Source organism: Grammomys surdaster, unplaced genomic scaffold, assembly GCF_004785775.1.
Source record: "Grammomys surdaster isolate TR1022 unplaced genomic scaffold, NIH_TR_1.0 126176, whole genome shotgun sequence".
NCBI classification, from domain to species: domain Eukaryota; kingdom Metazoa; phylum Chordata; class Mammalia; order Rodentia; family Muridae; genus Grammomys; species Grammomys surdaster.
In genome coordinates this window covers 3,320,357-3,348,027 of record NW_021620983.1, presented here as the reverse complement: position 1 = coordinate 3,348,027, position 27,671 = coordinate 3,320,357, and the positions used below count along the sequence as shown (strand labels likewise).

General features: G+C 47.2%; 1 protein-coding gene across 2 annotated transcripts in view; it reads right to left on the bottom strand.

Moving 5' to 3' along the window:
- The window catches only part of Itpr2 (inositol 1,4,5-trisphosphate receptor type 2), a 384,041-nt gene that overhangs the window by 23,563 nt on the left and 332,807 nt on the right, over positions 1 to 27,671 (bottom strand). Inside the window, exons 54-56 of one of the 2 annotated variants that reach the window (XM_028757613.1) lie at positions 26,471 to 26,636; positions 13,403 to 13,563; positions 13,093 to 13,185 (exon numbers count right to left, since the gene is read on the bottom strand). In XM_028757613.1, the coding sequence (XP_028613446.1) occupies positions 13,138 to 13,185; positions 13,403 to 13,563; positions 26,471 to 26,636 (375 nt within the window). In that variant the 3' untranslated portion in view covers positions 13,093 to 13,137. Of the gene's footprint in view, positions 1 to 13,092; positions 13,186 to 13,402; positions 13,564 to 26,470; positions 26,637 to 27,671 lie in introns of those variants that run through there. The other variant, XM_028757612.1, reaches the window with a different exon arrangement.

Below are 27,671 nucleotides of genomic sequence, written 5' to 3'. Positions count from 1 at the left end.
TTTTTTTCCAGCCTGGTTGATTTCTTTCTCCTCAGTTCACCCATGTTCTTCAAACTGTGTTTTCTTTATTAAAGATGGTTTGGTTTCAGTTTTTATTACGTCTCACCCACCATGCCACTGAGAGTGAGGCACACAGATGAAGATCAGAAAGGGCTCGGTTTCATGAGTCAGCTTTGCTTGGGACATGAAATCAGAGAAAAGGAAAGCTCGTGAAATGCAGACAGGAAAATAAAAGGAACAAAGAAATTATATGAAGAGATGAAAATAGGCAACGGAGACAAACAAAGATGCAACCTTGGAAGAAAAACAAGAAGTGTCGGGTTTATTCCAGGAGAGGCTGCTGTAGGCAGCGTTTAGTTTGGGTCTGGTCTGCTCCTCCAAGGCCCCAGTTTTGGGGTCTTAGTGTTTAGTGGGGCCTGGCTGATAAAAGCAGGTCAAGGGAGCACATGAAGGGATTCAGGGACCATGCCCTTTCTCCTTTCCCTCCCATGTGCTGTGGAGTGCACATCTTTGCTATATTGCACATATGCCTTCATGAAATCCACCCTCAATTCAGGCACAATGTGATAGGGACCAAGCTACCAAGGGCCCATAGTTCTCACACATAAGCCCAAGCAAACCATTTGCAGACTGGATTTCTTGCTTCCACACTAGGTCCTTGACTGAGAATGGAGATTCTCTCATACCCTGCTGCATAGGTTCGAGGAGCTGAAACATGTCCCAGCTCTCCTACTCTGCTGGAATCAGGATGTTCTCTCAGAAGGCTTTGCTCTAGATATTTGAGAGAAACTCGGGGGTCTTTCCCTATTTGGTTTGTCCTTCTGGGGCTGAGATAGAGATGTAACCATGAGGGCAACAGGCCAGTGTGACTAGACAGCCAGACTCCAAGCATAGCATTGTGTCCACACGACACACCTGCCCCACCCACAGGGAAGAAACGGTCAGGCTTCATCCCCTTCAAATCCCCCCGCTGCAACTGCCAGACTCCAAGCCTGAAGAAACAGGCTTCGACCACTCCACGGCCCTTGCTACAACTGTCTTTTTGCTCACCGTATAAAATAAATGCCGACTCTCAGAAGTAGATGTGAAGATACGCATTAAATATTAAGAGTTACCAGAATTTTAGAAGTAAGGCGGCAGAGTCCCTGGAAATCACCTAGATTCCCATCATCCAAGTCCTTGGAATCCATCCTTTCCCACAGTCACAGGGCTGCTGAGTGTCAAGCAGGACTCATGACCTTTAGAGCACAGCGTGGCATACCCAAGGCAGCTGAAGGAAAACCCCAGGGGATTATCCTTTTGCAGGGCTGTGGGCCTCTTTGCAATTCATGCAGCTGTGGTAACAAGTGTCCTAGACCTTGACAGCTCAGGTGGACCAGAGTTCCTGGCAATACAGTTTTTTATGGAGTCTGACTTTTAGGTTAACAGAGGCTCAAAGACAAGGGGTTCAGTACTTAATAGGCACAGGAAGGCTGAGCACTGATTGCTTACTTATTGGAAAGTATGTCCTTATAGCAGAGTAGCCTTGAGCATTAAATGGCCTAGGAATACTTCACATATGCAAAGTAGTATTTAAATCTGGCCATGTTGTTTGAATTACACCAAATTTTTCAGTAGGCATGGAACAGTGAAGGACTTGTGCAACAGCCGTGAGCCGCTCACCTCCGCAGACAATGAGGATGCACGCAAATCCACACAGCATCTCAGGAAAGAGCACACTCATCATTCAGAGGTGAGGAGACAGACCCAGAGAGCTGAGGTCACTTAACTACAGTGCTATTATTTCAAAAACACCATCATCTCTAAATCTCAGAGAATCGGAGCCCACCAACATGATATCAAACGGCTGATCTCCGAAACACAAATGCTGGATCACTTTTGTAACATTCAGCATTAATTTTTCCAAGATTTTTTTTTAAAAAAGGTAACAGTTAGCATAAAAACCCTATGGAAATGAGCTTGCCTGCTGATAACCTTACCTAACTCAAGGACTGTCTAACGAGTGACTAACTGCCTGGAATGTAGCTCCGGCTGGTCTGGCCTATTAAAGCCGTCAGCTAGGGTCCTGAAGCTTTACTGTACATTCTTATTCCCACAGCTCACATTGTGACGGTATCTGTTACTCTCTGGAAGAAAGCCAGCATTTCTGAGTAAAATGTACCGGTCCTAACAATGTGGATATTATTATTCCAGAAAGCCAACCTAGAATTCAACAAGATCTTACAGTAATGACCAGGACTGGGAAATGAGACTTTTCTTTGGCACAGCAGGGAGAGAGCTTTTTACTGGGGCCATGAGAATACGAGATGTGAACACCGCTCTGTAAGCTGAAGATAAATGACGGGGTCGGGGGGGTCTATATGCTCAACAAATCTGGGTCACTTGCTCCAAACACCTGGGGTTGCAGCTTAATTTCAGAGAAAACCTTATTATCTTGGGTCACAAGGTGTCTGACTGGTCAGACCATGTCTAGGTTCCCTGGCTGGTGAAAGTTACACTCTTTTAGAGAAAGTTTTCTCCTCTCTGGTTCTCTGTGTGTTGAGCTAGATCTGGGTGGAAGACACATGGATACCGCGTAATCAGATTCAGAACACTGTCATCACAGCGCCTTCTGGAGGGCTAGCATCCTCTCCCCCACCCACTCCACACAGTCTCCCTGGCAGCCTTGTAAAACCTGTGACTTTGACCATCAAGGACACGTGAGTGACATATGACTTTATCATCACTGGTTCATGAATACTTTAGGGGTTTTATTATTCATTTTTATTTTATGTGATTCACTCAGTGCTTGCATGCATGTATGTATGCATGTACGCATGCATGTATGTATGTTAATTTAATGTGTTTCTGGTTCAACGGAGGCCAGAAGAGGGCACTGGATCCTTTGGAGTTATGACAGCTGTGAGCCACCGTGGGGGGTTCTGGGAATAGAACCTGTGTCCTCTCCAAGAGCACTGCATGCTCTTCACTTCTGAGCCATCTCTCTTAGCTAAGAAATAGTTCATTTCTGAGTTCCCATTTGGACCTCATCTCATGTCCTCAGTTTCTCCTTGGGCCCTGTGCCCTCAGATGGGAAGCCAGCCTGAGCTGACTGCGTCTCCTCACCACCGCCCCTGCGACTCTGCTCTCTCTTCTATAGTTCAGCACCCCCCGACTGCAAGAAACCACCCAGACTAGAAAACGAGGGTCCGCGAGGCTCTACTTCCTCATCTGTGGCGTTCCTTCAGTATGTGCTCTTAGCCTTCTTTGCAGCTGGAAAATGACTCTTTCTACACTTTCGTTTTCAAGATGCCTTGTTATTTACGTCACATACATGCTTTCTTTCTAATTAATCCTCCCCGACCCCCGCTGTGTGTGTGTAGGTCAGAGGCCAAAATGCGAGAGCCCTCTCTGTTCTTCCACAATGCAGGCCCTGGGAATTGAACTCAAGTCTTCAGGTTTGGCAGTAAAGACCATTACCCACTGAACAAATGTCTTCACCCATCTTGTTGCCCCAGAGTAGGCTATCTCAGATGTCCATCTGGGCCCTGCCTCCTTGGTGCACTCTCTCTGAAGGACTTTTCTTAACATTCTGGGTAGAATAAAAACTCCAAGCTCACTGATCCTTTGCACTCTGGCTTCTGGATTCCGGTTAGCCTCCTGACCTCTTTACCTTCTGTTTTCCTAAACAGACATGTGTCTCCTACCCAAGTTCCAGCCCCACCTATCGGAGCTCCAGACAGACCTGTGGCTCCTCCCCCCAGTTCCAGCCCCACCTATCGGAGTTCCAGACAGACCTGTGGCTCCGCCCCCCCAGTTCCAGCCCCACCTATCGGAGTTCCAGACAGATCTGTGGCTCCTCCCCCCAGTTCCAGCCCCACCTATCAACTTCTCCTCAAGCTCTCAGGTCTGACCTGAAGATAGCCTCCCTTGTAGGTCCTGAGTTTTGCAGCCAGGCCTCTCTGCTGCTCTGCAACACTGTCAAGTGTAGGATTGTTGCTGCTTTTTTAAATTACTTCCTGTCTCTCACACTTCCTTTGAATTCAGTCTCAAGGGAAACGGAAGCACTGGGGTTTGTCCGGCCACCCTAGGTCCAGCCTCATGCCTGGAACACAGAAGGGCTCACTTAGATTTGCTGAGAGGATCCACCTTTCAGATACCGAAAATGGCAACCTTGCATTTTCAAGACATCTTTGATGGTACTTTAGGATTGTTGAGCTAGTCGCTAGGAATCTTTATTTCTGCTAACAGGAGAATCAGAAGACACCCCCCCCCAAGGATGTCTTAGCTTCTGACTTCAATCTCCAATTTCTTTAATATTCGATTTGTGTGTATTTGGCCTCAGTTAAGCCTCGGACATTGGCCTTGGAAGGATGGTGCGTGGACGCTGCTTCACATCCTATCCACTGATCACCTTGAATGAGCCTCAGTCTTCCTGTGACAGGTGCCATTAAATGGCCTAACAAGGGAATGTTCGACCCTAAGAGCTTACACACAGGGATGTCATTCATTCATTCATTCATTCATTCCTCCCTCCCTCCCTCCCTCCCTCGTTCTAAAATACATATCCTGCCTGGACAACATTTCTCTCTGACTCTTCTGTCAAAATCCTCATTTTTAAGGTTCAGCTTTCCTCAGAGTCATGTCTGTGAACCGTCCCTTGTGCAGAACCTGCCACTCCGTCCTCTCTGCTCTGTTTTGTTCAGTAAATCTATACACGTGCCTACTATGTACCAGGCACCAATTCTGGACTAGGGAATATACCAGAGAAAACACAGATGTGCAAATGTACTAGTGGGGTTTGTGTTGTAACACAAATAAAGAAGCTAGTAGGTAAAATAATACACAAATACCCATGTTGGAGGCTTATACCTAGAATCCTGACATGCTAGATGCTAGAGCAGGAGGATGCCAAAGTTGGGACTAGCCTGGACTATAGAGTAAGCCCTTGGCTCAAAAGCCAGAAAAATGAGAGAGAATGTGTGTGTGTGTGTGTGTGTGTGTGTGTGTGTGTGTGAGAGAGAGAGAGAGAGAGAGAGAGAGAGAGAGAGAGAGAATATGGAATATGAATGAATATAAAACAAAAGGCAGTAAGGACCAAAGGGAGAAGAAGCAAAAGACTGAGGATGATAAGAAAAGCATTAAAAAAAAAAATCAAGACAGCTGTAGTGTAGCCGCAAAGCAGGCTGGGGCTAGCCTGCGTGGGAGTTCCAGGGAAGAACTCCTGTGGGGGAACAATGACATGCGTGACTTGTTTTGAGATCTCTCTGGCTGTTGGCAAGTCTGTCCTACCTCTCTCCAAACTGTGACTCTGTAGAATAGATCCTGGGAGGGCGGAGATGCTTGGCTCTTGTGTTTATCATGATCCGGTGCAGTGTGCTGTCCAGAAAATCCTTGTCAAGTTAACAAGAGGCAGCCTGCGCTGTCATGGCTGCAATTATGATTCTTGTTTTTGTAGGGAGCCTCCCTTGCCAGCCGGCTGGGAACCAGTTCTCTCTTCCCATTAGAATTCCTCTCAGGCTTCTCTGCCACTGCAGGGCTGTCATCTGACTTCCTGTCTCCTGGCCAGGTCTTCTCCCTGCCCTGTGGACTGAATTCTTAAAATCACTCCTCTGTACAGGACCAAGTGTGTTGCTGGGTAGGCTGAGGACAGCGTGGGCTTGTGGGGAAAGCAGACCTTCTCTATTATCCAGGGGTCCTGACCAATAGGCTTGCACTGACTACTCTCGGGTGTGGTACATCACCGACACAGCACCCCCATCTGCTCAGATGCATAATGGAGGTAGCACTATCAGAACCCCCTCGACTGTTATGCAGCTTTGATGAAGATCAAAGGTCATTAGCATGTGTGATTTTATTGGATCTATACAGCAATTCCTCAAGAGGGCTTTGCTTACCTGTAGACTGTGTCTAACTTGTACACAGAGATGGGATTGTGCAAATGCTGAAATAGCTTAGAACACCTTGTTGAATTGCCCACTGTCTCAAGCTCTGGAGGTGTCATCTCTCCCTGTTGCCCTGAGCCCGACTTGAAGGTGTTCCCTTCCATGAATGCCTGCCCCAGGACAGCCAGGGACAGTGGGATAAGATACCCCCAGTTTTACATAGTTCACCTGGACTCTGTTCCAAGTTCTGCCTGACCCACCGTAGGCACAGCATGTGCCACTACCCCACTTCTATGGCTTCTTGACAACTCCTGAAGTTTCTGATCAATTCAATTAGTGCCCTGCTACTGGGGGATAACCTTACCTCACTTGCTTTGCCCTTAGCTCCACCCTCCAGGTCAGTTCTATGTACCCAAAGCATTTTTTGACACTATGAAGCTCAATCCTTTTACCTCCATGTTTAGCACTGGGATACGGAGATTGGGGTGCAGGATCCCCACAGTGAGAAGCAGCCACACTGCTGGACTCTGTACTTCCCTCACACAGTAGCAACAGTGGAAGGGACCATAAAGGGATGTTCAAAGGCAGCGATTCATGGACCTTTATAGGAGTGCTAAGTAGAACGTAAGAACAGTGTACTGGGCTCTGTACTCCAGCCCTCTGGAGCCGAAGACACATGTCTCCACTTACAACGGGGTGGGGGGAACAGCGAAGGTGGTGGCCGTCTGCATGTGCACCGTGACTTAACTGTGTGTCTTGAACTGCAAGCGCGTGGCTTGCCTTACCGTGGAAACATTTTCAAAAGTGTCTCATTAAGCCCCCAAATCTTTAAAATGTGTTTTAGTTAAAAATGGACCAGTTTCATAATTGGCTTCATTAGATCCAATTACATAATCAGCGTAGATTAAAAGAATAGAGTCAGAACACATAATTTCATAATTATAACACATAACAATAATGCAGGAAATCCAGCTGGAAAACGGCACTGTCAAGCCACACATAAATCTCAGACAATTTGATGTCTTCTGTGAACCCAAACATCCCCTGCCCTCGGGGGTTACTGCTCACAAATACGGTTTAACTAAACAAGACAGAGTTTAAGTTGCAGGCTGAAATCGACGTGTGGAGAGTCATTAGTCTTTCTCGCTCTTCGTATGGCTACAGTGGTGAGTGATTAGCTTTTCTTTTTCTCACAGGAAAGACCATGCCACTTCTGATGGTTCACCTGCATGTTGGACAGCTTGACTGGATTTAGAATCACCTAGAGGACACACGTCTGGTTGTGCCTGCGAGGGCATTTCCAGAGGGACTTATCTGAGGAGGGAAGGCCCACCCTAAGGTGAGTCACCTCCTCATGGGCTCCTCACCACCCACAGACTGAGTAAAAGGAGAAAAGGGTGGGCATAAGCCAAGTGCTTGCATCCTCCCGCCCCTGCTTCCTGACTCACCAAATAAGTGGCTTCATGTACTACGGCCACCACGTCACGCACGATGAACTACACTCCCTGAACCATGAGCCATTATAAACCCTTCCTCTATTAAGCTGCCCTTTGGGACATTTTATCATAGAGAAAAACTCTTGGTGGTATCCATTCTTGAGGCCAAGATAAACTGAAAGCTCCCCTCCCCCATTCACATCCCTGCTCCCCTGCTGAGAGAGTGAGGCATCCCCCTGTGGATGTATAAGGGAGGCCTGTGGGTGTTCGGCTGCAGCACCGCCAGGAAGAGACCATGTTGAAAGACAGTGTGGGTGATGTAATCCTATGCGGTGTCTTCACCTTCTGGTTTTAGAGGAAATGGTGCTTCCATGATGGGAAATTTGAATTTCAATCTCTTGCCGGAACTATGCTGGTGCACGTTTCTATAAATTATATCCAGCTACCAGAGGGCTACAAGGAAATTATTCATTCATTCGTTTGCTGGTTGTTTTGTTTATTCATTTAGCCAATGCTTTAAGCTTCCCCGAGGAAACGGTGGCTTCTCCTTCAGCTGTATACTCAACCTTTAGCACAGTTGCAAGCGTGGTGGGGATAACCCATGTCTACTGAATTGCCCCTAACACCTACGTTGGATATCAGCTGCCCTGGTAGTATGCAGAGCAATGAATCACAACATGCCCTGGTATGGTCTTCAGTGAATTTACAGTTTGTGTGAATGTGCGTTAAAATAGACGATCACACTAACAAAAATTTGGGAAGTGATTGTCAGTTAAGAGTCAAAGGAGCAGAGGGGGTTAGAACTGTGATATTCCACTGAGTGGCTCCTAAAAGCTACAGTCACAGAGGTAGCTAAAGGGCCCGAGGGACAGACAGTGCCATCAGGGCACCACAAGACAGATTCCCTGAATACCCAGGGACTACCTTGTATGTGCGGTGCAGGTTTGGTCTGGGATGCTTTGTCAAATTAAGTAGCAAGTATCACCAAAGCCCCCTAATGCATCTCTGCAGATGACACTAAGTGTAGGAGAATGACCCCCCCCCCATTGTTAGGGGGACAGCTAAAAGCTCTGCACACTTTCTCCGACAGTCTCTGTTCGCCGTTCCTCAGACATCCCTTTACCTTGGGGTAACAGGGAGAGCAAACGGGCTTCATGGTGCTCCAAGGCCGTTACCAAGGAAAGCCAGGGAGTTCTTGAATGTTCGCCCAGCTTCCTGAATTCTTCCTCTCGACCCCAGCTTTCTTGTATGCTCCGTTCTTTTCCTCTCTCATATTCTGTTCAACGGTGAACACTAGTGCCAAGTGGCACTCCTCTGATCACACAGGAAGGTTTGCTTGCCAGGAGAAAATGCACACGTAACCTTGAGCTACCAACACCTTCCTTAACCACTTCCCAGATGGATCTGCTTGGTCTGTGCCCTGGTTATTAAGAAGCACATTTCTAGGGTTCTCATTAAGACAGGTAGATTCTGTCACTGGCCAGGCACAGAAGCACAAATATGCTTTCTGATTCTAACCCCAAGAAGCACTGTGAGCTTGTTGTGACTCGGATATGGAATTGTATGTGCTAGTCTCTTTCTGTTGGAGGGTCAGGATCACAAGCCCTGCCCCCATGCCCCATAAAGCCTGGAGTACCAGTTTCTGAGTTGGGTGTATAATGTACAGGCATTCCGTTTTCCAAAATGAGTGCACTTCTGCGTGAACAGTCTTGTTTGCCTCAGACTTGAGCTAATACGATGTCCCCCTCCCGCTCATTAAAATTCAGGGAAGAAGCCTGTTCCCTTAGAGTCACACATCACACAGCCGGGAGAAGACTTTTCCAAGCCTAAGCCTGTGGGCTCTTATCTCTCCTGAGATGTTCTGGAAAAGGGCTCTGACGTATGAAGTCCTGGTCAGGGCTATGAATAAGAACTGAGATACTTAGACACTCAAGAGGGACTGCCTGATAAAACTGACTGCTCGGAATGTCCAGGCTGAAGACGGTGTCAGGTCTTCGCTGTGGATTTCTCTGCAGGGAGAGATTTCCATCTCACAGAACCCAGAGCTCACACCTGCATCTCCCTCCTGGCTTCTTGTGGCCACTGAACTCCAACACTGACGTCCAAGCCCTGCCCCTGGGGCCTCTGCTGTCTTCTTACTCATCCATTGTGTGTCTGTCTTCCATCTCCTAAGCAGAAGGTCCCCAGCCAGGCTTTGGTCTCTATCTCTTTCTCTTCACACTGCCTTCCTTCACTTTGCCTACCTTGCCTTGCTTTGATGGCCACCCTATGTGGGCTGTCACAGTAAGAACTATTTAAGTCCCTACACTTGCCAGGGATGGTGGCTGCACAGGCCTATAATGCCAGAACTAGGAGAGCGAAGGCAGGAGGATCGTGAGTTCCAGGACAACCTGGACGACAGAGCAAGGCCTCATCTCAAACAGACACATGCAAGGAGATCACGGAGAGCAAGAGTCTATGCACTATACCAGGCAGGGCTGCTGGGTCCCTGAGCATACACACTGCTGTCTGTGGGGAGAACTCAGCAGTTTCTCCACTTTATCTGATGGTAAGAGGTAGGTTCGGGACTCATTCACAAGCCCCAAGGCCCCTCAGCATCAGCAGAGCTAAGGTCCCCTGTAGAAAATGACCTAAAGATTCATGATTCTCCACTTCCTCAAACAGCTCCTGCTAACAGAGGGGCCCATACCACTGACAAACCACCTTCTTCCCATGCCCAGGCTCTGGTACCAGGTATCTCTGGCCCTCCTCCTCCCCAGGGAGGTTTGGACTTCTCTCCCCCCCAGTCCTTCCACAGTGTCACCTCACTTTCACTCATTGCTAGACACCATCTGTGGTTCTATCTTCTCCTTTCCTATGAACTTGCACCCCACTGCCTGATGCTATGCTAGGCCACACCATTCCCTCGGCAATGACCATCAGTGGATTTCTGTTACTTGTGAACCCGCACGCAGATGCTGACATTTGTTGCTCAGCTGGCTTTTCTGCTGTCTCTCAGAAGTGAGTCACTGTTATGAACAGTGAGACTGGGAAACTAACGAGGCCCTGAGTGTCTGATTGATCTTGATTGTCAATTTGATTGGATGGATATACACCTGAGAGATCGGTAGGACTCACGTGGGTGGGACCATGAGGATATGGACCTTTCTAGAGACAATTAGACTTCCAGGGCTCTGACCCAATGAGTGGATTAATACAGTGGTGGATTTGCTGTCTGAGTAGACTATTGAAAAGTAAGGTCTCATTGGGAGAAGTAGGTTACTGGGGCATATCCCTAGGGTCTCCATTTTGCCCTGGCACCTTCCTGTTCCTGTTCCTCTCTGCTTCTTGTTAGCATAGCTGTGGACAGCTCTGCTTTCTGTTGGCCATTAGGCAAGCAGCTCCCTGTGTGATACACCACTGCTATGATTCCTTGCTTTGCTCTGGGCCCCAAATGCAGAGCCAGGTGGTCATGGACTAAACCCTTGGAACCGTGAGCAAAATAAATCTTTGAGTTCTGGATGCTGGTTCAGTAGGCAACGTGCTTGCTGTTTGAAAGCATAAGGAGTCAAGTTTGGATCCTTAGCATCTGTGTGAAAGCCAGGCGTGGCGGCGTGTGTGCCTGCAGTTCCAGTGCTGGAGAGGTAGGATGGAGATGAGTGGGTGCTTGGCGCTCACTCATCCAATCTCACTGTGACAGTGAACGCTAGGGTCATAGTTACTTTTCTGTTGTTGTGATTAAGTCATCATGACCAAGAAGAAAGGTTTATTGGGCTATGGAACCACAGGGTTAGAGTCCATAACCACCATGGTGTGGAGCATGACAGCAGGCTGCAGGCAGGCGTGGTGCCGGAGCAGTAGCCGAGCACTCTCATATTGATCCACAAGAGAAGGCAGAGATAGCTAACTAGGAATGGCGCTGGCTTTTGAAACTTCTAAGCCCACCCTCAGTGACGCACCTCCTCCAACAAGGCCACACCTCCCGATCCTTTTCAAAACAGTTCCACCAACTGCAGATGGACAGTCAAGCATAATGTTCTCATTCAAACAACCACATATAGATTTGATGAAAGACTGTCTAACAACAAATATACTGTAGAGAGTGACACAGTTAGATGCCTGGTGTCAACTTCTGGCCTCTACGTGTGCGAGCATGCGCATACACACCAACACACCTACAACCCCCTACCACATGTGAGTGCACAGGCCCGTGCATCCATCCCCCCACATCTTTCTTCCTTCCAGGTCTGTCAAGCGTTTGTCACAGTGATGTTGAGAACTAATACCTGTGAGGGTCTGGGTGACTCACTTCCAGCCTCCGTTCCAGCTACTCCTTTCAGGAACTCGCGGGTCGAGCAGACAAAACCCATCTGCACAGTCCTGCCCTGTGTATCACTCCTCAGGACACACACACAACAAGTCTAGGACATACAGACAGAACAAGTCCTGCCTTGTATATTTATCACTCCCCAGGACACACAGATACAACAAGTCTAGGACATACAGACAGAACAAGTCCTGCCTTGTATATTTATCACTCTTCAGGACACACAGACATACACTGCCCATTACCTTCCCACACGGGACATCACTCTGTGACTCTCAGCCTGGCTCTGCAGATTCTCATCACATGACTGGGCAAGCCTGGCTCTCTCACTTTCAACTGGTTGTTCCTCACAACCGAGCTCTGAGTTCTACTGAAGAGGGATGTATCATTTCAGGCATTCTCTGAGATATTTCCATGCCAAAGACTTAACAGGAGCCAAATGAACACAAAATTATTGGGTTTACCCAAATGTTGATGAAATAACAGCCACAGGGTCACATCTGTAAGTTCTGTGCCTCAGATGCGTTTTCTCCTCAAGAGTGGATGGAAATGTTTCCCACAAACACCATCCAGAATGTGTAACTGCATCCATGGGTGAGTGCCTAAGGGCACTGATTTCCTTTCCCCCATATTTAGAAGAGGAAGAGGGAAGAAGGGTAGACATGGAGAAATAGACATAACCCTAGATTCTGTCCTGTCAAAGGAAGAATGTAGAGGAGTAACCACAGTCAGACATCCAGAATGAAGAAGTCAGAAAGACGCCGAGGTAGAAAAGTCATATATACATACATACACACACACACACACACACACACACACACACACACACACACATATTCATCCATCCTTCTGGAAACACAAGGCTATTGAAAGGCAGGCAAATATATATATTACATAGGTGTCAACCTATATTTTTACTAAGCCATCACCCAGATGGACAGATGGATAGATATACTGATGGATGGATGTGTGTGTATACACATTCATATACATGTAGATAGATAAAAAATGGACAGATTGGTTGTTATATAGATGATAGGTTGGTGGAGAGACAGATTGGATGGATAGATAGATGGGTGGATGATGGATGGATGGGCAGGTTGTGACCAGTCTTGTGTCTTGTTTCTTTAAATAGGTGACCCGCTCCCACACGGTCAAATCTAGAAACATTCTCCTTAACCCCTTTCCTTCCTCCCTCTCCTTACCCTGCCTGCCTTACCCTACTCTTCACCTCTCTCTCCCACACAGGTGCTGACCAAACACTACTCTTAGGACTGAGCCCAAGGGCCAGTCAGATGTGCTCTAAAGCCAGAAGCCAGCACTCTCCTGCCAGTCCCCCTAGAACACCGGCATTCCCAGACACACGACTTCTTGAATGACTAGTTCTGGAAACACAAGGAATCTCTTGAAGCATGATTCTTCTGTTTGCAAGTGACAATGTCAAGGTTCCAGATTTGGGGCCTGAGAGATCCAGTGATGGGATCCAGTGATGATTAAGAGTCTCGGGAGGCTTAGGGTCAGGGTTCAGGGGTCAGAGGTCAGAGACATCAACAGGAAGCTCTTCACAGAAGGATGCTATCTATGCACCAGGGACAGATTTGCTTAGATAAGGAGGATGACGAGCAATGTGGAAATTCTCCAGTGATTGACAGGTCTATTTAAAGGCTCACAAAAAGACAGAGCTAGAACATTTCTTGCCCAAGAGGAAGGGCAGGGAGACAAGGATGCTAAAGGCCTCTGCATTGCAATATGGTCCCAGCTTGGGAATCAGGACTAGCCAAGGCAGTCCTACTCACCGTGATCATCTGAGCCACGTAGCTCTCAGGCCCCGTGTATTCTGTCGGGTCCTTCACCTTCACCAGGACGATGAAGTACAAATAATGCCACATGTTGTGCTCTGACTTGATGTGCTCCTCAAAGGACACTGTCTTGTTATCAAACTTGTCCCTCTCCAGGCCTGTAAGACACAGCAAACACTGTGCATGTAATCTCTCTTTTAATCAGGACTTCTTAGCATAAAAATCAGACACAGCCATTATTGAAAATCAACAACAAACCTGTTTTCTGGGAGAGCGTGCCACTTTAAAATGTTGTTATAATTGAAAGCAACAATATAAAAAAAAGCTCTAGATAAAAGAGGCTTGGGAGATGACTCAAGAGGTTAAAAACATTCACCACCCAAGTCAGGTGATCTGAGTTTGATTCCTCAAATCCAAGAAAGGTCCAGTTCAGTAGAGTGATTCTGTAATGCTAGAACACCTCCTGTGAGATGGGAAGCAGAGAGAGGAGAATTGCCTCGAAGCTCACAGGCTTCAGAAACACATCAGAGACCCTGCCTCAAAACAAGGCGGAAGGCAGGAAGTGACTCCAAAGTTGTCTTCTGATCTGCACATGTATGTACTTTGGCATGTGTATGACTGTACTCACATAGGCCGGTGCACATGCACACACACGAGTGCATGTGTGCACATACACACACACAGGTATGCATACACAGGCACACACAAAGATTTCAAAAAATAAAAAGAATACTGACTCCTCATGGCAGTAAAACAAAAGATTCTTTCTATTTAGGCCTTGGGTTAAAGTAAAGCAGCTGAACCATGTCTTCAGATTCACTTGCAACCAGCAAAAGCCATCCATCAGAGACAGCCATTGTGCAGGGGCAAGGACACCCCTCCGGGGCCCTTAGCCCACTATACTTGGGGAAGTTGGGGATGGGTGGCCACTTGAGTTCCCAGGTGTCCACATTAGAGTCACGACTGCTCTGATGAAACACCATGACCAAAAGCAAGTTAGGGAGGAAAGAAAGGTTCATCTGGTTTCTGCTTCCAAACCAAAGTCCACCATCGAGGGAAGGAAGCCAAGGAAATAACTCAAACAGGACAGAAACCTGGAGGCAGCTGCTGACATAGAAGCCATAGAGGAATGCTGTTTATTGGCCTGCTCAGCCTGTTTACTTATAGAACCCAGGACCAGCAGCCTAGGAATAGCACCACCCACAGTGGACTGGGCCCTTCCACATCACTAATTAAGAAAATGCCCTACACTTTTGCCTGCAGCCCAATCTTATGGAGGCATTTTCTTAATGGAGGTTCCTTCCTTTCAGCTTGTGTCCTAAGTTGACATAAAACTAGCCAGCACAATTGATCCCTTGTCACCGTGACACACAGACGCCTCACTGTAAAGTCATAGCCTTTCTTGTTCAGTCCCCAGATGACATATTAACTAATACGAACATCACAATATAAAACATTTCACAAACTTAGAGTCCCCCCAGCCTTGCAAATGCAAATACTTTAAAGTTCAACCTTTTTTAATAAAAAATTCAAAGTCTCTCAAGTGTAGGCAGGCTCCTATAAATAAAATAAAATACAATAAAATAAGCTAAATACTTTCTTATTTTGAGAGGGAAAAGCCAGAGCACAGTCACGATCAGATCAAAGCAAAATCAAACTCCAACAGTATAAATAACTCAGTGTCCAGTATCTGGGCCTCATTCATGATCTTCTAGGCTCCTCTAAGGGGCTTGGGTCACTTACCTGGCTATGCTCTCTGCAGCAAACACAACTATCCTTCTAAGCCGGGGCAGGCTCCACTCCAGTGCTGCTGCTGTTCTTGGTGGTTATCTCATGGTACTGACATCTCCAAAAAGCTGGGGTTTCTGCTGCAACTGGCCTTCACTTTCACCAACATTTTCTCCTAGGTTCTCTTCACGGTGCCAAGCCTCTCTTCTCTGCATGACCCCTTTAATCCTGGGCCTTCACCTGCTACTGAGGGTGTACCTTCACCAGTGGCCTCTCACAGTGCTAAGCCTCAGCTGCTGTTCCTGACCCCTTCATGCCTTCAAAACTAGTAGCACCTGAGTGACTCTTACACCACCAATTTTGGCTGCCAATACGAGGTAGAACCTTGGCTTCTGTGTGCTGGCACTCATGAAACACTTCCCAGAAGATCTCACCTGAGTGACGCTGATCTCTTCTTGATCACTGTTATTGTCTCAGCTCCAGCTAACCAGCGTCAATTGTCAGCAAAGCCAAGGTTTTACTTCAGTGGTGCTGGTCTCCTGTTAATCACGGCTGATTCTTCAGCCCCAGCTAACCAGAACCACAACATCTCAATTCAAATAACAGATGGCCTTGATAGTCTCTGAACTTCTCTTTGAAATGCCATGAGCCAGGCCTCCATCTTCTGCATTGAGTATGACATCTTTGTTTTCCAGGCTCCTACAGAACATCCCACTGAGCTCTCAACACTCAATGGCTTTTGTAGACCAAAATTCCAAAGTCCTTCCACAATCCTCCCCAAAACACATTTATGTCCTACTTAGTAACCCCACTGCTGTGATAGAACACCATGACCGAAAGCAAGCTAGGGAGGAAAGGGTTTATTTGGCTTCTACTTCATTGTCCATCATTGAAGGAAAGTCGGGAAAAGAACTGTCGGGAGGCAGAAGCTGATGCAGAGGCCATGAGAGGTGTTGCTTACTGGCTGGCTCAGACTGCTTTCTTATAGAACCCAGGACCACCATCCCCAGGGTACCACCTACAGTGGGCTGGGCCTTCCATATCAATCACTAATTAAGAAAATGCCCTCCAGGTTTGCTTACAGCCCCATCTTATGGAGGCATTTTTCAAAGTTGAGGTTCCTTCTTCTCAGATTCCAGCTTATGCCAAGTTGAGAAAGAACTAGCCAGTTCCCTGAGCCACATTTCCAGCTTCTGGTGGAATTGTGGGAAGGATCTGAGTAGTCAGGCTTTCCTCTCTTGAAACTGAGAAGCTTATTAGAGAAAGTGGGTGGGGATGAAGAGAAACATCTATGGAAAACTGCGTCTTACCGGCGTGGGGAGGAGATGTCGGGATTGGGTTTGCCTTTGCTGTTCAGACATTGGGGAAAGGACCAGCAAACTGTATTTCCCATCCTGACTACTCCATCTCTGAGCTTGTTTCAAAAGCCACTCGGGCATGAAGTTACAAAAGAAATACATTTTAAGATATCTGCCCCCAGTTGATGAGTGGACCTTTAAAATTATGTTATTGGATGTTTTTAATGAAGATGGTATACAATCCAGCTGTGCCTTCTTTCACTGGACCAATGCCACCGTGAGCTCCAGCCCCCTCACCCTCCACAGCCTCCCGCTCTTTACTTAATGGCTGCTTCCCTGTAGTCCACATCGTAAGCCTGGGAATCATCCTGACATCTCTCTGCTTCTCAAACATGCCACACCCAATGCACGCTGAAATAACCTGTGTTTTTCCTTCAACACGTACGCACGTCTATGTTGATCTCCTCTGCTGATTCCGTCCCTTACATGTGGATCATCTCATTGGCTGCCCGGACCTGCCTGTGTCCCCTGTGCCCTCCTCTCTCAGCACGGATGACAGAATGACTTGGGAAACCTGACCAATGATGGCTGTGCTTGGCTATGGCCCTTGCAGCAGCCCCACACAATACCCTGTGAGAAGGGCTTGTGTTGCACAGACATTAGGTAAAATATATGTCAGATAAATATAGATGTCTAGCTACAGCTGAATTCCACTTGGACATGGATGGTGTGATGATCGTGCACACGTGTGTCTATGTGTGCGAGCCCGTGTGCTAGTGCATGTGTGCTTCTCCGTCACTCTCTGACCTCTTCACCTGAGAAAGGTTCTCATATCATAAGCTGGAAATAAACAGGCAGCTAGCAACCTCCAGAGATGCTCGGGTCTCTGTCCGCCATGACGTTGGAGTTAATAAACCTGTGGCAGCTGCGCCAGGTTCTCATGCTTGAAACCTTGCCCACTGATCTATCGTTAGTTTCGGATTGATTACAATTTGACTGGATTAAATGATACCTTTGGGCATGTCCATGAAGCTGTTTCCAGAGACAACTAACTGATATGGGAAGACCTGCCCTGTACACGGGAGACACCATCCCATGGGCCAGGTAAGAAAACAGAGAAAACCAGCTGGGCATTATCTGCTTTCTGCTTCCTTATCTACCAAGACACAGGCAGGACATGGCCCATGCTTACATCTTGCCTGCCGTGAAGGTGTATCTTTTATATTTACTGAAATATAAGTCCAAATAAACTGTTTTATATAGGTTATACCAAGTGTCTATTCATAGAGATGAGAGCATTACACACAATGGCAAGTTTCATTTGTCTGTGTCTCCTGCAACATTTATGTGCTAACTCCCATGTGGCCTGGCCCACTGCAGCTCTGATCTTACCTCCTCGCTCCCCACTCCCCTTGCTGGTTCCTAGGCAGCCATGCTGGATTCTTGCTAGTCTACAGAGAGACTCTTTCATCAGGGGCTGTGGCTAGGCGGTTGTCTGGCCACAGAACTCTTACACTGCTGTGTTCTTGGCTATCTCATCCATGAACATTTCTGTTGAATCCTCGCCTTACAGGCAACTTAAGGTGCCACGACAATGCTCTTCCACACTCAGCCAGTCCCTTCCTGTCTTGCTGGCTCTCGGACACCTTGTCACTCTTCCCTCCTTTCCTGGGTTGCTTATCACATCCTACCAGGCTGACAACAGCTATGTCAAAGTTGTTACGTTGTGCTGGATCTCAGCTCCAAGGTAATAGAGGAAACCATGACTGCTAGGGAGAGCTTGCTGCAGGCCAGCACTGAAGAAAGGAATGTGCTTACCGGAGATCTGCATGTCCGTTTATCTGTTTCTCTTCTTGATCTATTCTGTTTGTGAGACAGTGTCTCACGACTTAGCCCTGGCTGGCTTGGGACTTGATGTGTAAGAAAGGCTGGCTTCGATCATATGCTCTTAATGCCTCTGTTTCCTGACTGTAAGGGTTGCAGACATGTGCTACCCCTGATTATTTATTACTCACTGTGTGTTTTTCCGACTACAGATATCTGTCTCTGTCCTTCATTCTGGCCCAAATAGTTTACAACAGTGTCTGACACATAGTTAACAACAAATTAAACAGAGATTGTATGAGTTAAGAGTATTCAGTAGTAAAACCTTCTCCTACTAAGATCAAAAGCAGATAATGACAATCTGGGCAAGGGTGTGGAGAGACTTGTCCCTCGTGCTGCTAAAAAAAAAAAAATGTAAAATAGGGCAGCAACTTTATAAAACAGGCCATCTCTCCAAGATTCCACGGAGCCACAGCGTGACTCGGGAGACCACACCCAGGTGTACATGAAGGAGGAATGGAAATCCATGGGCACAGAAAAACGATCACAAGGATGTTCACCACGGCACATTCCCAGTACCCCATGCTTGAGAAAACCCAAGTGCCCATTGGTGATGAGCAGAAAGACATAGTTTAGGCATCTCGTAGGATGTTCTGTTCAACAGGAAGGCCTGAGTTACTGACACGTGGTACTGCACAACATGAGAGCTAATTTCCATTTTCAATCTGACTGAAATAATAAAAGGCTGGGGGTGGGGTAGAGAGATGGCTCAGTGGTTAAGGGTGTTCATGGTTCTCACAGGGGACCCAGATTCAGTTTCCGACACCCACATGCCAGCTCACTCCAGCCTGTAACTCCAATTCCAGTGGTTCTGATGCCCTCTTCTGGCCTCTGAGGATTTTTGCTCTCATATAGAGTATATATGCACATACATGCACGTAAGTAAATTTTAAGTGAGACGCACACAAGTGTGGGTTGTGGGGTTGTCTCCGGGAGGATTAGCTGAGGGGGGAGGACAGTGTGAGCCGTACCATCCTATGGGCTGGAGTCCTGGGAGGAGTCCTGAGAGGACTAGAGCAGGGAAAAGGAGAGAGCCAGAGAACACGTCTACTTTCTCTTTTCAGTCTACTGATATACAAGCAAGAAACCTTCCACAGCCACCATGGACTCCTAGGGGCTGGCACCACCACCACACCTTCCTGCTACGATGGCTCCTCGACTGTGAGCCAAAGGAAACTTCTCCTCCCCCAGGCTGCTTATGTCAGACTCTGTCAGGGTCACGAGAAAAGCATCGACCATAGACAGGAGCCTTTAAAGGATCAGGCTGGTCGGAAAGACCAGATATTCTTGACTGGATCTTCAAAACAAGCAGAGGCATAAAGGTAGAGAGCAGACCAGTGCTGCCCAGGGTGCAGGGTGACAGGAGGCTGCTGGGAACACGATGGATGAAGGGTATGGGATGCTATGGAAAGGGGCAGTGAATACGTCCTAAAATGGATCGTGACACTCTACACGCAGTTCTGAACATATTAAAGGCACTGAACTGTAGACATCAAGTGCGCAAGCCTTCAGGGGCATGAATTACATCTCAATGCAGCCATCGAGAAAAGAAAGTGTTAAAGTAAAATCCCCCAGAATTACATTCAAGCTTCTCCTGTTTGCAAAGTAATAAAATAATGATGTTGAAGTACGTTTGCTATCATAGCTTAACCCACAACACGGTAGCAGAAACAGGTAACTTGTGCCCTGTTCTGAAGCTGTAGGTGTGGCTAAGGGCACGTAAAGGAAGACAAGATGACAGATGGCTCCAAGGGCTTTGCAGACTCTCAGAAGGTGATTCAGCAAATGAGAGCGAGGCAAATGCTTGAAAACCCTCTGGAGTTTTATTGAGCACCTATTTCCGCTGACAACTACAAAGCCATCCAAATAGTGTAACGTCCAGTATGATGTTTATACTCATCAAGAAATAGATCCAGCATGGTCCAAGTTAACTCCTCAAGTTGGGGGAAGAATCAGCACTGAATAAGCCACTCCTGACTCTAAAGGGCCACAAGAGCAGAAGAGTCCCTGTGGTGAAGCTGAGATGAAGGCGGGTGGCCTGGTGTGGGGGTGTGGGGAAACCTCATTCCTCCACTGTCCTGCTCAAAACAACAAACAGGACGCACATAAAAAAACCCAGAGAGCTTCAAATTCAAAACTATAGCATTTTCTCTTCTCGCTTCATACTTCTGCGAGGAGACAGCAGGTTCAGGATTATTCGTGACATACATCTTGGGTAGAAATTAGGGGACAGTAGAAGGGATGGATGGGAGGGGCAAGGAGCCAGGATAGCAGAGGAGAGTCATGACAGAGGAGAGAGAGGTTCCTGCTCTCTGTGGTGTGGCGTCCAGTCCCAGGGGTAACCATAACAATGCCGATAGCTCCTGCATCGTTACCACCCAGACTGGCTGTTGTTCCTAGGTTCAATTTCCATATCTACCTGCCTGGTAGAGAAATCCAGTGAGACCTGTAGGCTTGTCTAACTTAACTCAACGAAAGGCTGTCTCTTTGGCCCCCTTTCCCATGAACAGGCACTTGAAGTCTCCTATGCTAACCACTGTATGGATTTCTCTCCAACCTCGAAATCCTGCAGGTTCTGGGAAAACTCTGCCTCTAGGTGTACTCGCTCTGCATTTCAGGGGCTTCTTCTTCAAGACCCAGCCTCACTCAGCCTTTGGCACCACCACGTGGACCAGATGGCCGATCCCCTAGGCCTGCAACCCTTTGCCATGAACATATGTCTGTCTGGGCTTGTCCTTCACCTTTCCTGTCAGGTTGGACTTTGAATGCCACCCACACAGAACCCAGACAACTGCAGGAATTCAACTGAACTTGATAGAAGAACTGAATAAATGAAGAAGAGACTGAAGAAGGATTTTGGATTTTGTGCTATCTGATTAGATTCAGGGGACAGAAAAATCAAGAATGACTCTCACTTTCTGTCACAACTTTCTGGGAGTATCCACCTTGGCATCACAGGCTTTCTTTACCACAGGAAGTGACCGGGAATCCAGTCTTCTCCATTCTCTTTAGTGTGTGTGTGTATGTGTGTGTGTATATGTGCACGTGTGCGCGTGCACACACACATGTGTACAGATACCCACAAGATCCAGAAGAGGGCATGAAAATCCCTGAAGCTGAAGTCACAGGTGCTTGTAAGCCTGGAATGGTTGGGATGAGTGTATGACAGCCTGGGTGCTGGGAACCAAAGTCTAGTGTGCAAGCTCAGTGTGCACAAGCTTACTGTGTGCACAAGCTTAATGTGTGTGCAAGCTCTGTGTGCACAAGCTCTGTGTGTGCAAGCTCAGTATGTGCAAACTCTGTGTGCACAAGCTCAGTGTGTAAGCTCAGTGCATGCAAGCTCTGTGTGTGCAAGCTCTGTGTGTGCAAGCTCCATGTGTGCAAGCTCTGTGTGCAAGCTCTGTGTGTGCAAGCTCTGTGTGTGCAAGCTCAGTGTGCAAGCTGAGTGTGCACAAGCTCTGTGTGCAAGCTCAGTGTGTGCAAGCTCAGTGTGCACAAGCTCTGTGTGTGTAAGCTCTGTGTGCAAGCTCTGTGTGCACAAGCTGTGTGCAAGCTGTGTGTGCAAGCTCATTATGTGCAAGCTGTGTGTGTAAGCTCAGTATGTGCAAGCTCAGTGTGCACAAGCTCAGTGTGTGTAAGCTCTGTGTGCAAGCTCTGTCTAAGCTCAGTGTACACAAGCTCTGTGTGTGCAAGCTCAATGTGTAAGCTCAGTGTGCGCAAGCTCAGTGTACAAGCTTACTGTGTGCTCTTCACTCCTGAGACATCTCTCTCATCCCTAACTTACATTATTTTCTTTAGGTAAAAGGAATCAAACTTGAGCTTTCACACACGGTAGCCAAGTGCTCAACCAAAGTTTCCATCTTATTTTAAACAGAAACACTAATTTGCTGTACTTAAAGATGTTCTATTTGTTGTAAAGCAAAAATTTGATCAGCTTAAATTACTAAATGACCTCTTCGGTCTCTTGAATAAGCATGGAGCTTCTGGAAAATCAACACAGACTTGGTTGATCTAATGTCACTCTGAGATTATGGACACATCACATGTATTCCCAAGGGAACATCATGCCATCGAGACAATACCCACCGGGTGGCAAAATCTGAAACCATCTATAATCACCAGTCCTGGGTTGTGTGTGTACACCCATGTGCTGCACACATGCATGTGTGTGCGCAGGCAGGGGAGGTAGATGCCACATGTTTTCTCAACGGCTTTTCCATTTTGCTCATGTACTGACCAAATGGCCAGCTAGCTCCAGTATTCTGCCTCTCCTCCTAAGGAGGACTGATTACAGGCTCACACTGTTGGGCCCAGCTTTCCATGTGTATGCTGGGTATTTGAACTCACGTCTTCATGCTTGTGTGGCGAGCACTTTACTGAGCTGTGTCTCTAGCTTGCATCTAGGTTTTTGATATGAAATACAGATCAACCTCAGTGTTGGTCTGCCTTACTTTCCTTGCGTAACTGAGAAGTCGTGTAAGTGTAGAAACAACGTAGATTTGGGGCTGATTTACTGTCCATTCATTCATTCATTCATTCATTCACAAACACTAATAAATGAGCCCCACACATAATGTGGAAGCATAAAAATGGTTACGACGTGGGTCTGTGTCTCTCAAAGAAGAACATCTGGCTTTGGTGAGGGCTGAGTCTCACCTCTGCACAGTGCTAGGGGGTTTTATAAACAAGATATTGATTACAGCCAACACAGCCTCAAAGCATAGCTTCAGACTCTCCTTATATTAGAGGAGCAAAGAACAGCTCTGAGTAAGATGCTTGGCCAAGGTTCCAATGTCAGGATGCAGGACAATGTCTACCTGCCTAGGGAGTTCACCTGGTCTCTACAGCATGAGGGTGCATGGCACTTAGCAGAAGCAAACAGTTATTGCTGATCGTGGGGTGATGACAGCCATTCGGGAGCGCCCATGTTAACCATATGGGTTTGGGATTTCAACCAGAATATTCGCCCACAACTGTGAACACACTAGAATCCAGGATGTGAACAGTAAGAAATGCACATGGATTGAGATTTGAAACATTAATGAGAGAAAAATGGATAAAAATGCACTAAAGAATGGGAGGAAGAGGAGGAAGAGAAGGAGGAGGAAGAGAAAGAAGAGGATGGGAGAAGGAGGAGGAGGAGGAGGAGAAAGAGGAGGAGGCTGAGGAGTGACCCAGATTGTCAGATGTCTCAATGTCATGAAAACTAGAACTTTACAGTTATGGACAGCACCGTGTTACTGGTGAATTTTATACTAACCCCCTTTGGAAAAGTTATTCTCGTATCACTGAGCAGGCTCAAGGCGTGTCTGTGAGAATTCATGGCAGGATGTGCTGTGAGCCTGTGGAGGCAGATCTATTAGCCCAGGGTGACTGGAGTCGTTGTTGGAAGGAGAGAGACAGATGCTGACTTGAGAGAGAACTTCCAGCCCTGCTTACTGAAGGCAGATCTGCTTACAGCATGTCAGACAGGATCCAGAGCTGAAGAGACAGAAGAGGGAGAAGACACGGGACACTGGGATGGGGCTGGGTCCATGTGGCTGCCTGAGGCTGTGCCAGCTTCACGGTCCAGTAAACGCACAGCCTGGAGAGTGTGGCACTGGTGATGCGCGCTTGGCAAAAGCAGAGCTAAATGTGTGTGGAGGATTAGTGTGGGGAGAGGCTGCGGGGGGGGGGGGAGTGGGTGGGGTCAGGGATGTGGGGAGAGACTGTGGGGGTGTGGGTGGAGTCAGGGGTATGGGGAGAGGCTGCGGGAGGAGTGAGTGGGGTCAGGGGTGTGGGGAGAGACTGTGGGGAGTGGGCGGGGTCAGAGGTATGGGGAGAGGATGCGGGGGGAGTGGGGTGTGGTGGGGTGGGGATGGTGGCAAAACCCCCTCTAGGGAGCTGGCGAGAAGAATAGAACACTTCATTGAGCCAAAGATACAGATGAAGAGGACTGTCCTTTGGGAGGCTGAAGGCTGCTGAGAAATGACAAAGGAAAACAATACACAAACAATTCCCTTGAAGAAATGGAAACAGCCGTACATTTCACACAGAGAAGAGAGAGAAGAGAGAAATTAGAACGTGGGATTTTTTTCCCCTAAAAGGCCCAGGGTCTGTTTCTCTCCCAGGATCGAAGAGCCATCCCTTCAGGTCCTCAACTCCTTCTTTTTCCCTAGTGGTGGCAGGACACTTGGGTTTTATCACCTGGACCACACTTTCCCTCATCCAGTCTAGACATGGACGTGAGATTCTTCTTCAGCCTCAAATTCCTTCTAGCAAATCTGTGCTCAGCGTTGGGTAGTCTGCTCTGTCTAAACCACCAAAGCACCCCAAGTGAAAAAACCAAGGGACAGAGTCTTCCATCCACACTACTGGCCTGCCTTGCTCTAGTGGAACTGGTCACAAATTACATATATAATTACATATATATATATATTTGTAGCTTGCCTCCACTTCCAGTCTTCCTGCTTCCTGAGCAGCCAACATGCGGACAAGAAGCCCCACGCTCTGCCACAGAGCTGTGTTATTCAATCACAGTGACACACAGGTAAGTGAAGTCTCATGCTATGCTGATATTGTTTCCATGCCGACTCTGGTCCTGGCCGCTCTGCTTCCACACAGCTCAGCAGCTAACTAATTCCTGTTGTCTTTGACATCAGCTCTGCACCATCTGCCTGAGAAACGTGTTGACTGTTACTGCTCTCTTCACCCCAATCTGGGAGAGTGTTAGTCCTCCAGTTACTTCACCAACCTAGAAACTTCTCTATCACTTTCCTTGACACAAGATAGAATGTGTGTGTGTGTGTATGTGTGTGTCTGTGTATGTGTGTATGTGCATGTGTTTGTGTGCCTGCATGCATGTGTATATGTGTGTGTCTGTGTATTGTGTATGTGTGTGCACATGTGTGTGTGTGTCTGTGTATGTATGTGCCTTCACACATGTGTGTGTGTTTTAGCACAGAGCATGAATACTGAAACAGGTCATGGCTAATGTACACGCTTCCCTAGAGCACGTGTATTACAATCATACATTATTCCTAGGTTCACTCCCAGCTAGAGGGATGATGAAAACGTTTGGAAGAGACACAGAAGAGCATGAGACAAGCAAGGAAATCTGAGGCAGGGGGAGAACAGGCTTTAGTGAGGCCTAGTTTAAGTTAGACAGTGTGACACTGCAGTGAAGACCAAAGGACAGGAGGAAGAGGGGTGAGTGTAACTGATGGAGTCAGGTTCAGAGAGAGGACTACAGTGGCGAGTGAAGCCAGAGATGATGACAGGCAGAAAAAAAACGGTATGTGTGCACTCATGTGCAGTGTGTGCGCACAGCATATGGTATGTGTCTAGTGTGGGTATGTGAGGTATTATGGTATGTGTATGTTCTATAGTATTTGTGTGTTCCATGATATGCATGTTGTATTATGTATGTACATGTGTGTAGTGTAGGTGTCTGGGGCATGATGGTAGATGTATGTGTGTATGTGTGTTCCATGATATGCATGTGGTGTTATGTATCTGTGTGTACTGTAGGTGTCTGGGGCATTATGGTTGGTGTGTGTGTTCTATAGTATTTGTGTGTTCTGTGATATGCATAATATATTATGTACATGTGTGTAGTGTGGATGCGTAGGGCATTATGGTAGATGTATGTGTATGTATGTGTGTTCTACAGTGTTTGTGTGTTTTGTGATATGCATGGTGCATTATGTACATATGTGTATCTATAACACTAGAAGCCTAGTTTTGCATCTCAGATGGTGATACCAATAAGTAGAATCTTTGTATTCATAATCTAGCAAAATAAGTTACTCAATAATATACTCAACATGCTACTGTGATTAAAAACCCGTTTGCCAGTTGGTGGAGCCTCCCGGCATCTGGCAGCACGCTCTACAGTCAGAGGACTGTATAAATTGCACAAATAATGACAGAAGCATTTGGGATGGTTCTTCCATCTATTTATGGAAGCAGAGAACACCAGTCTCATGCAACGTTATGTAACCTGAATTGTATCCAGCCTTCACAATACAATTTATCCTAACATATGAAAAATGAAAATCATTGTTATTCCTCTTCTGGCTGGACAGTTTGCCCACCCATTATCCTGCACCTGGGGGTGATTCACCCATCTCTTGTCATAGCACAGTGTTTGTGTGTGTGTGTGGGGGGTACCTACCACAGATGAAGCAGGTTGTCTTGAGAATTTCTTCTTTCTTCTGCTTCTCACTTCTGAGGTCAGCAAAGGTATCAATGATCACACCAAAAATCAGGTTAAGGACGATGATGATGACGATGAAGAAGAACAGGAGGTCGTAGACCACCCGAGCGGCAAACAAGGGCTCCTGCAACGGAAGTGCGAAACACACATAGAACACATGCACGTGCTTCACAGCAGTCGAGTTAGCACGCTGTCTGGCACACAGCAGATATTCAACAGTTGTCCTCCAGGTGAGCACAAACAGTGGTCACGGTGAGGAAAACAGAACAACTTTCTGTCTGTATTTTCCCTCCACTGAAGGGAGAATGTCTTAGGCCTGCTCTCAGAATTCTTCCATTTCTCTTTCTGCTTTTTCTAGTGGTGCATTTTCACAATGGGCCCCACTGTGGTTCGGACGTGGAATGTCTGCACAGGCTCAAGTGTTTGGACACTTGGCCCTCACCTGATGGCACTGTTTTGTGGGGAGGGGTGGAGAAACATCAGGAGGTGGAAGCTCATTGGAGGAAGTGGGTCACAGGGTAGTCAGGAAGTAGAGACTCATTGGAGGAGATGGGTCATGGGGTGGGTCTTGAGGGCTTATAGATCAGACTCACTCACTTTCTGATCTTTCTCTGCTTGTTAAGGGCTGGAGCAACATGGCTTCCGAGCTTTCCACAACACTGTCTCTAACCTACATTGTGTCTTCCCCAGGATGTTGGAATGACCTCGCAGAACTGTAAGCTAAAATGAACTCGTCTTTCCTTAATTTGCCCGAGTCAGGTATTTTGTCACAGAAGTGAGCAAAATAATCAATGCGGGTCTATCCTAGACACCAAGAAAGAGGGAGGCAGACACATTTCCATGGCCAGCTGAGGAAAACCTGGTGACTTCTCAACTCCTGCAGCAGGTTCCTTCCTTGTTCTTACAAGGCCAAGTGCATGCATCTCACCTGTATCCTATCTGGACCCAATATTAAAGCACAGTAGAGACCATGGGGGTCCAGTTGTTTAATACAAGAGGGCCGAGACTATTAGCAAGATGGATGGATGTTATATAACAGGGCAGCTGCAGAATAAAACTGTATGCTTCTAGCCTGTGCCTCAACGCTTGCTTGGATGTTATATAACAGGGCAGCTGCAGAATAAAACTGTATGCTTCTAGCCTGTGCCTCAACGCTTGC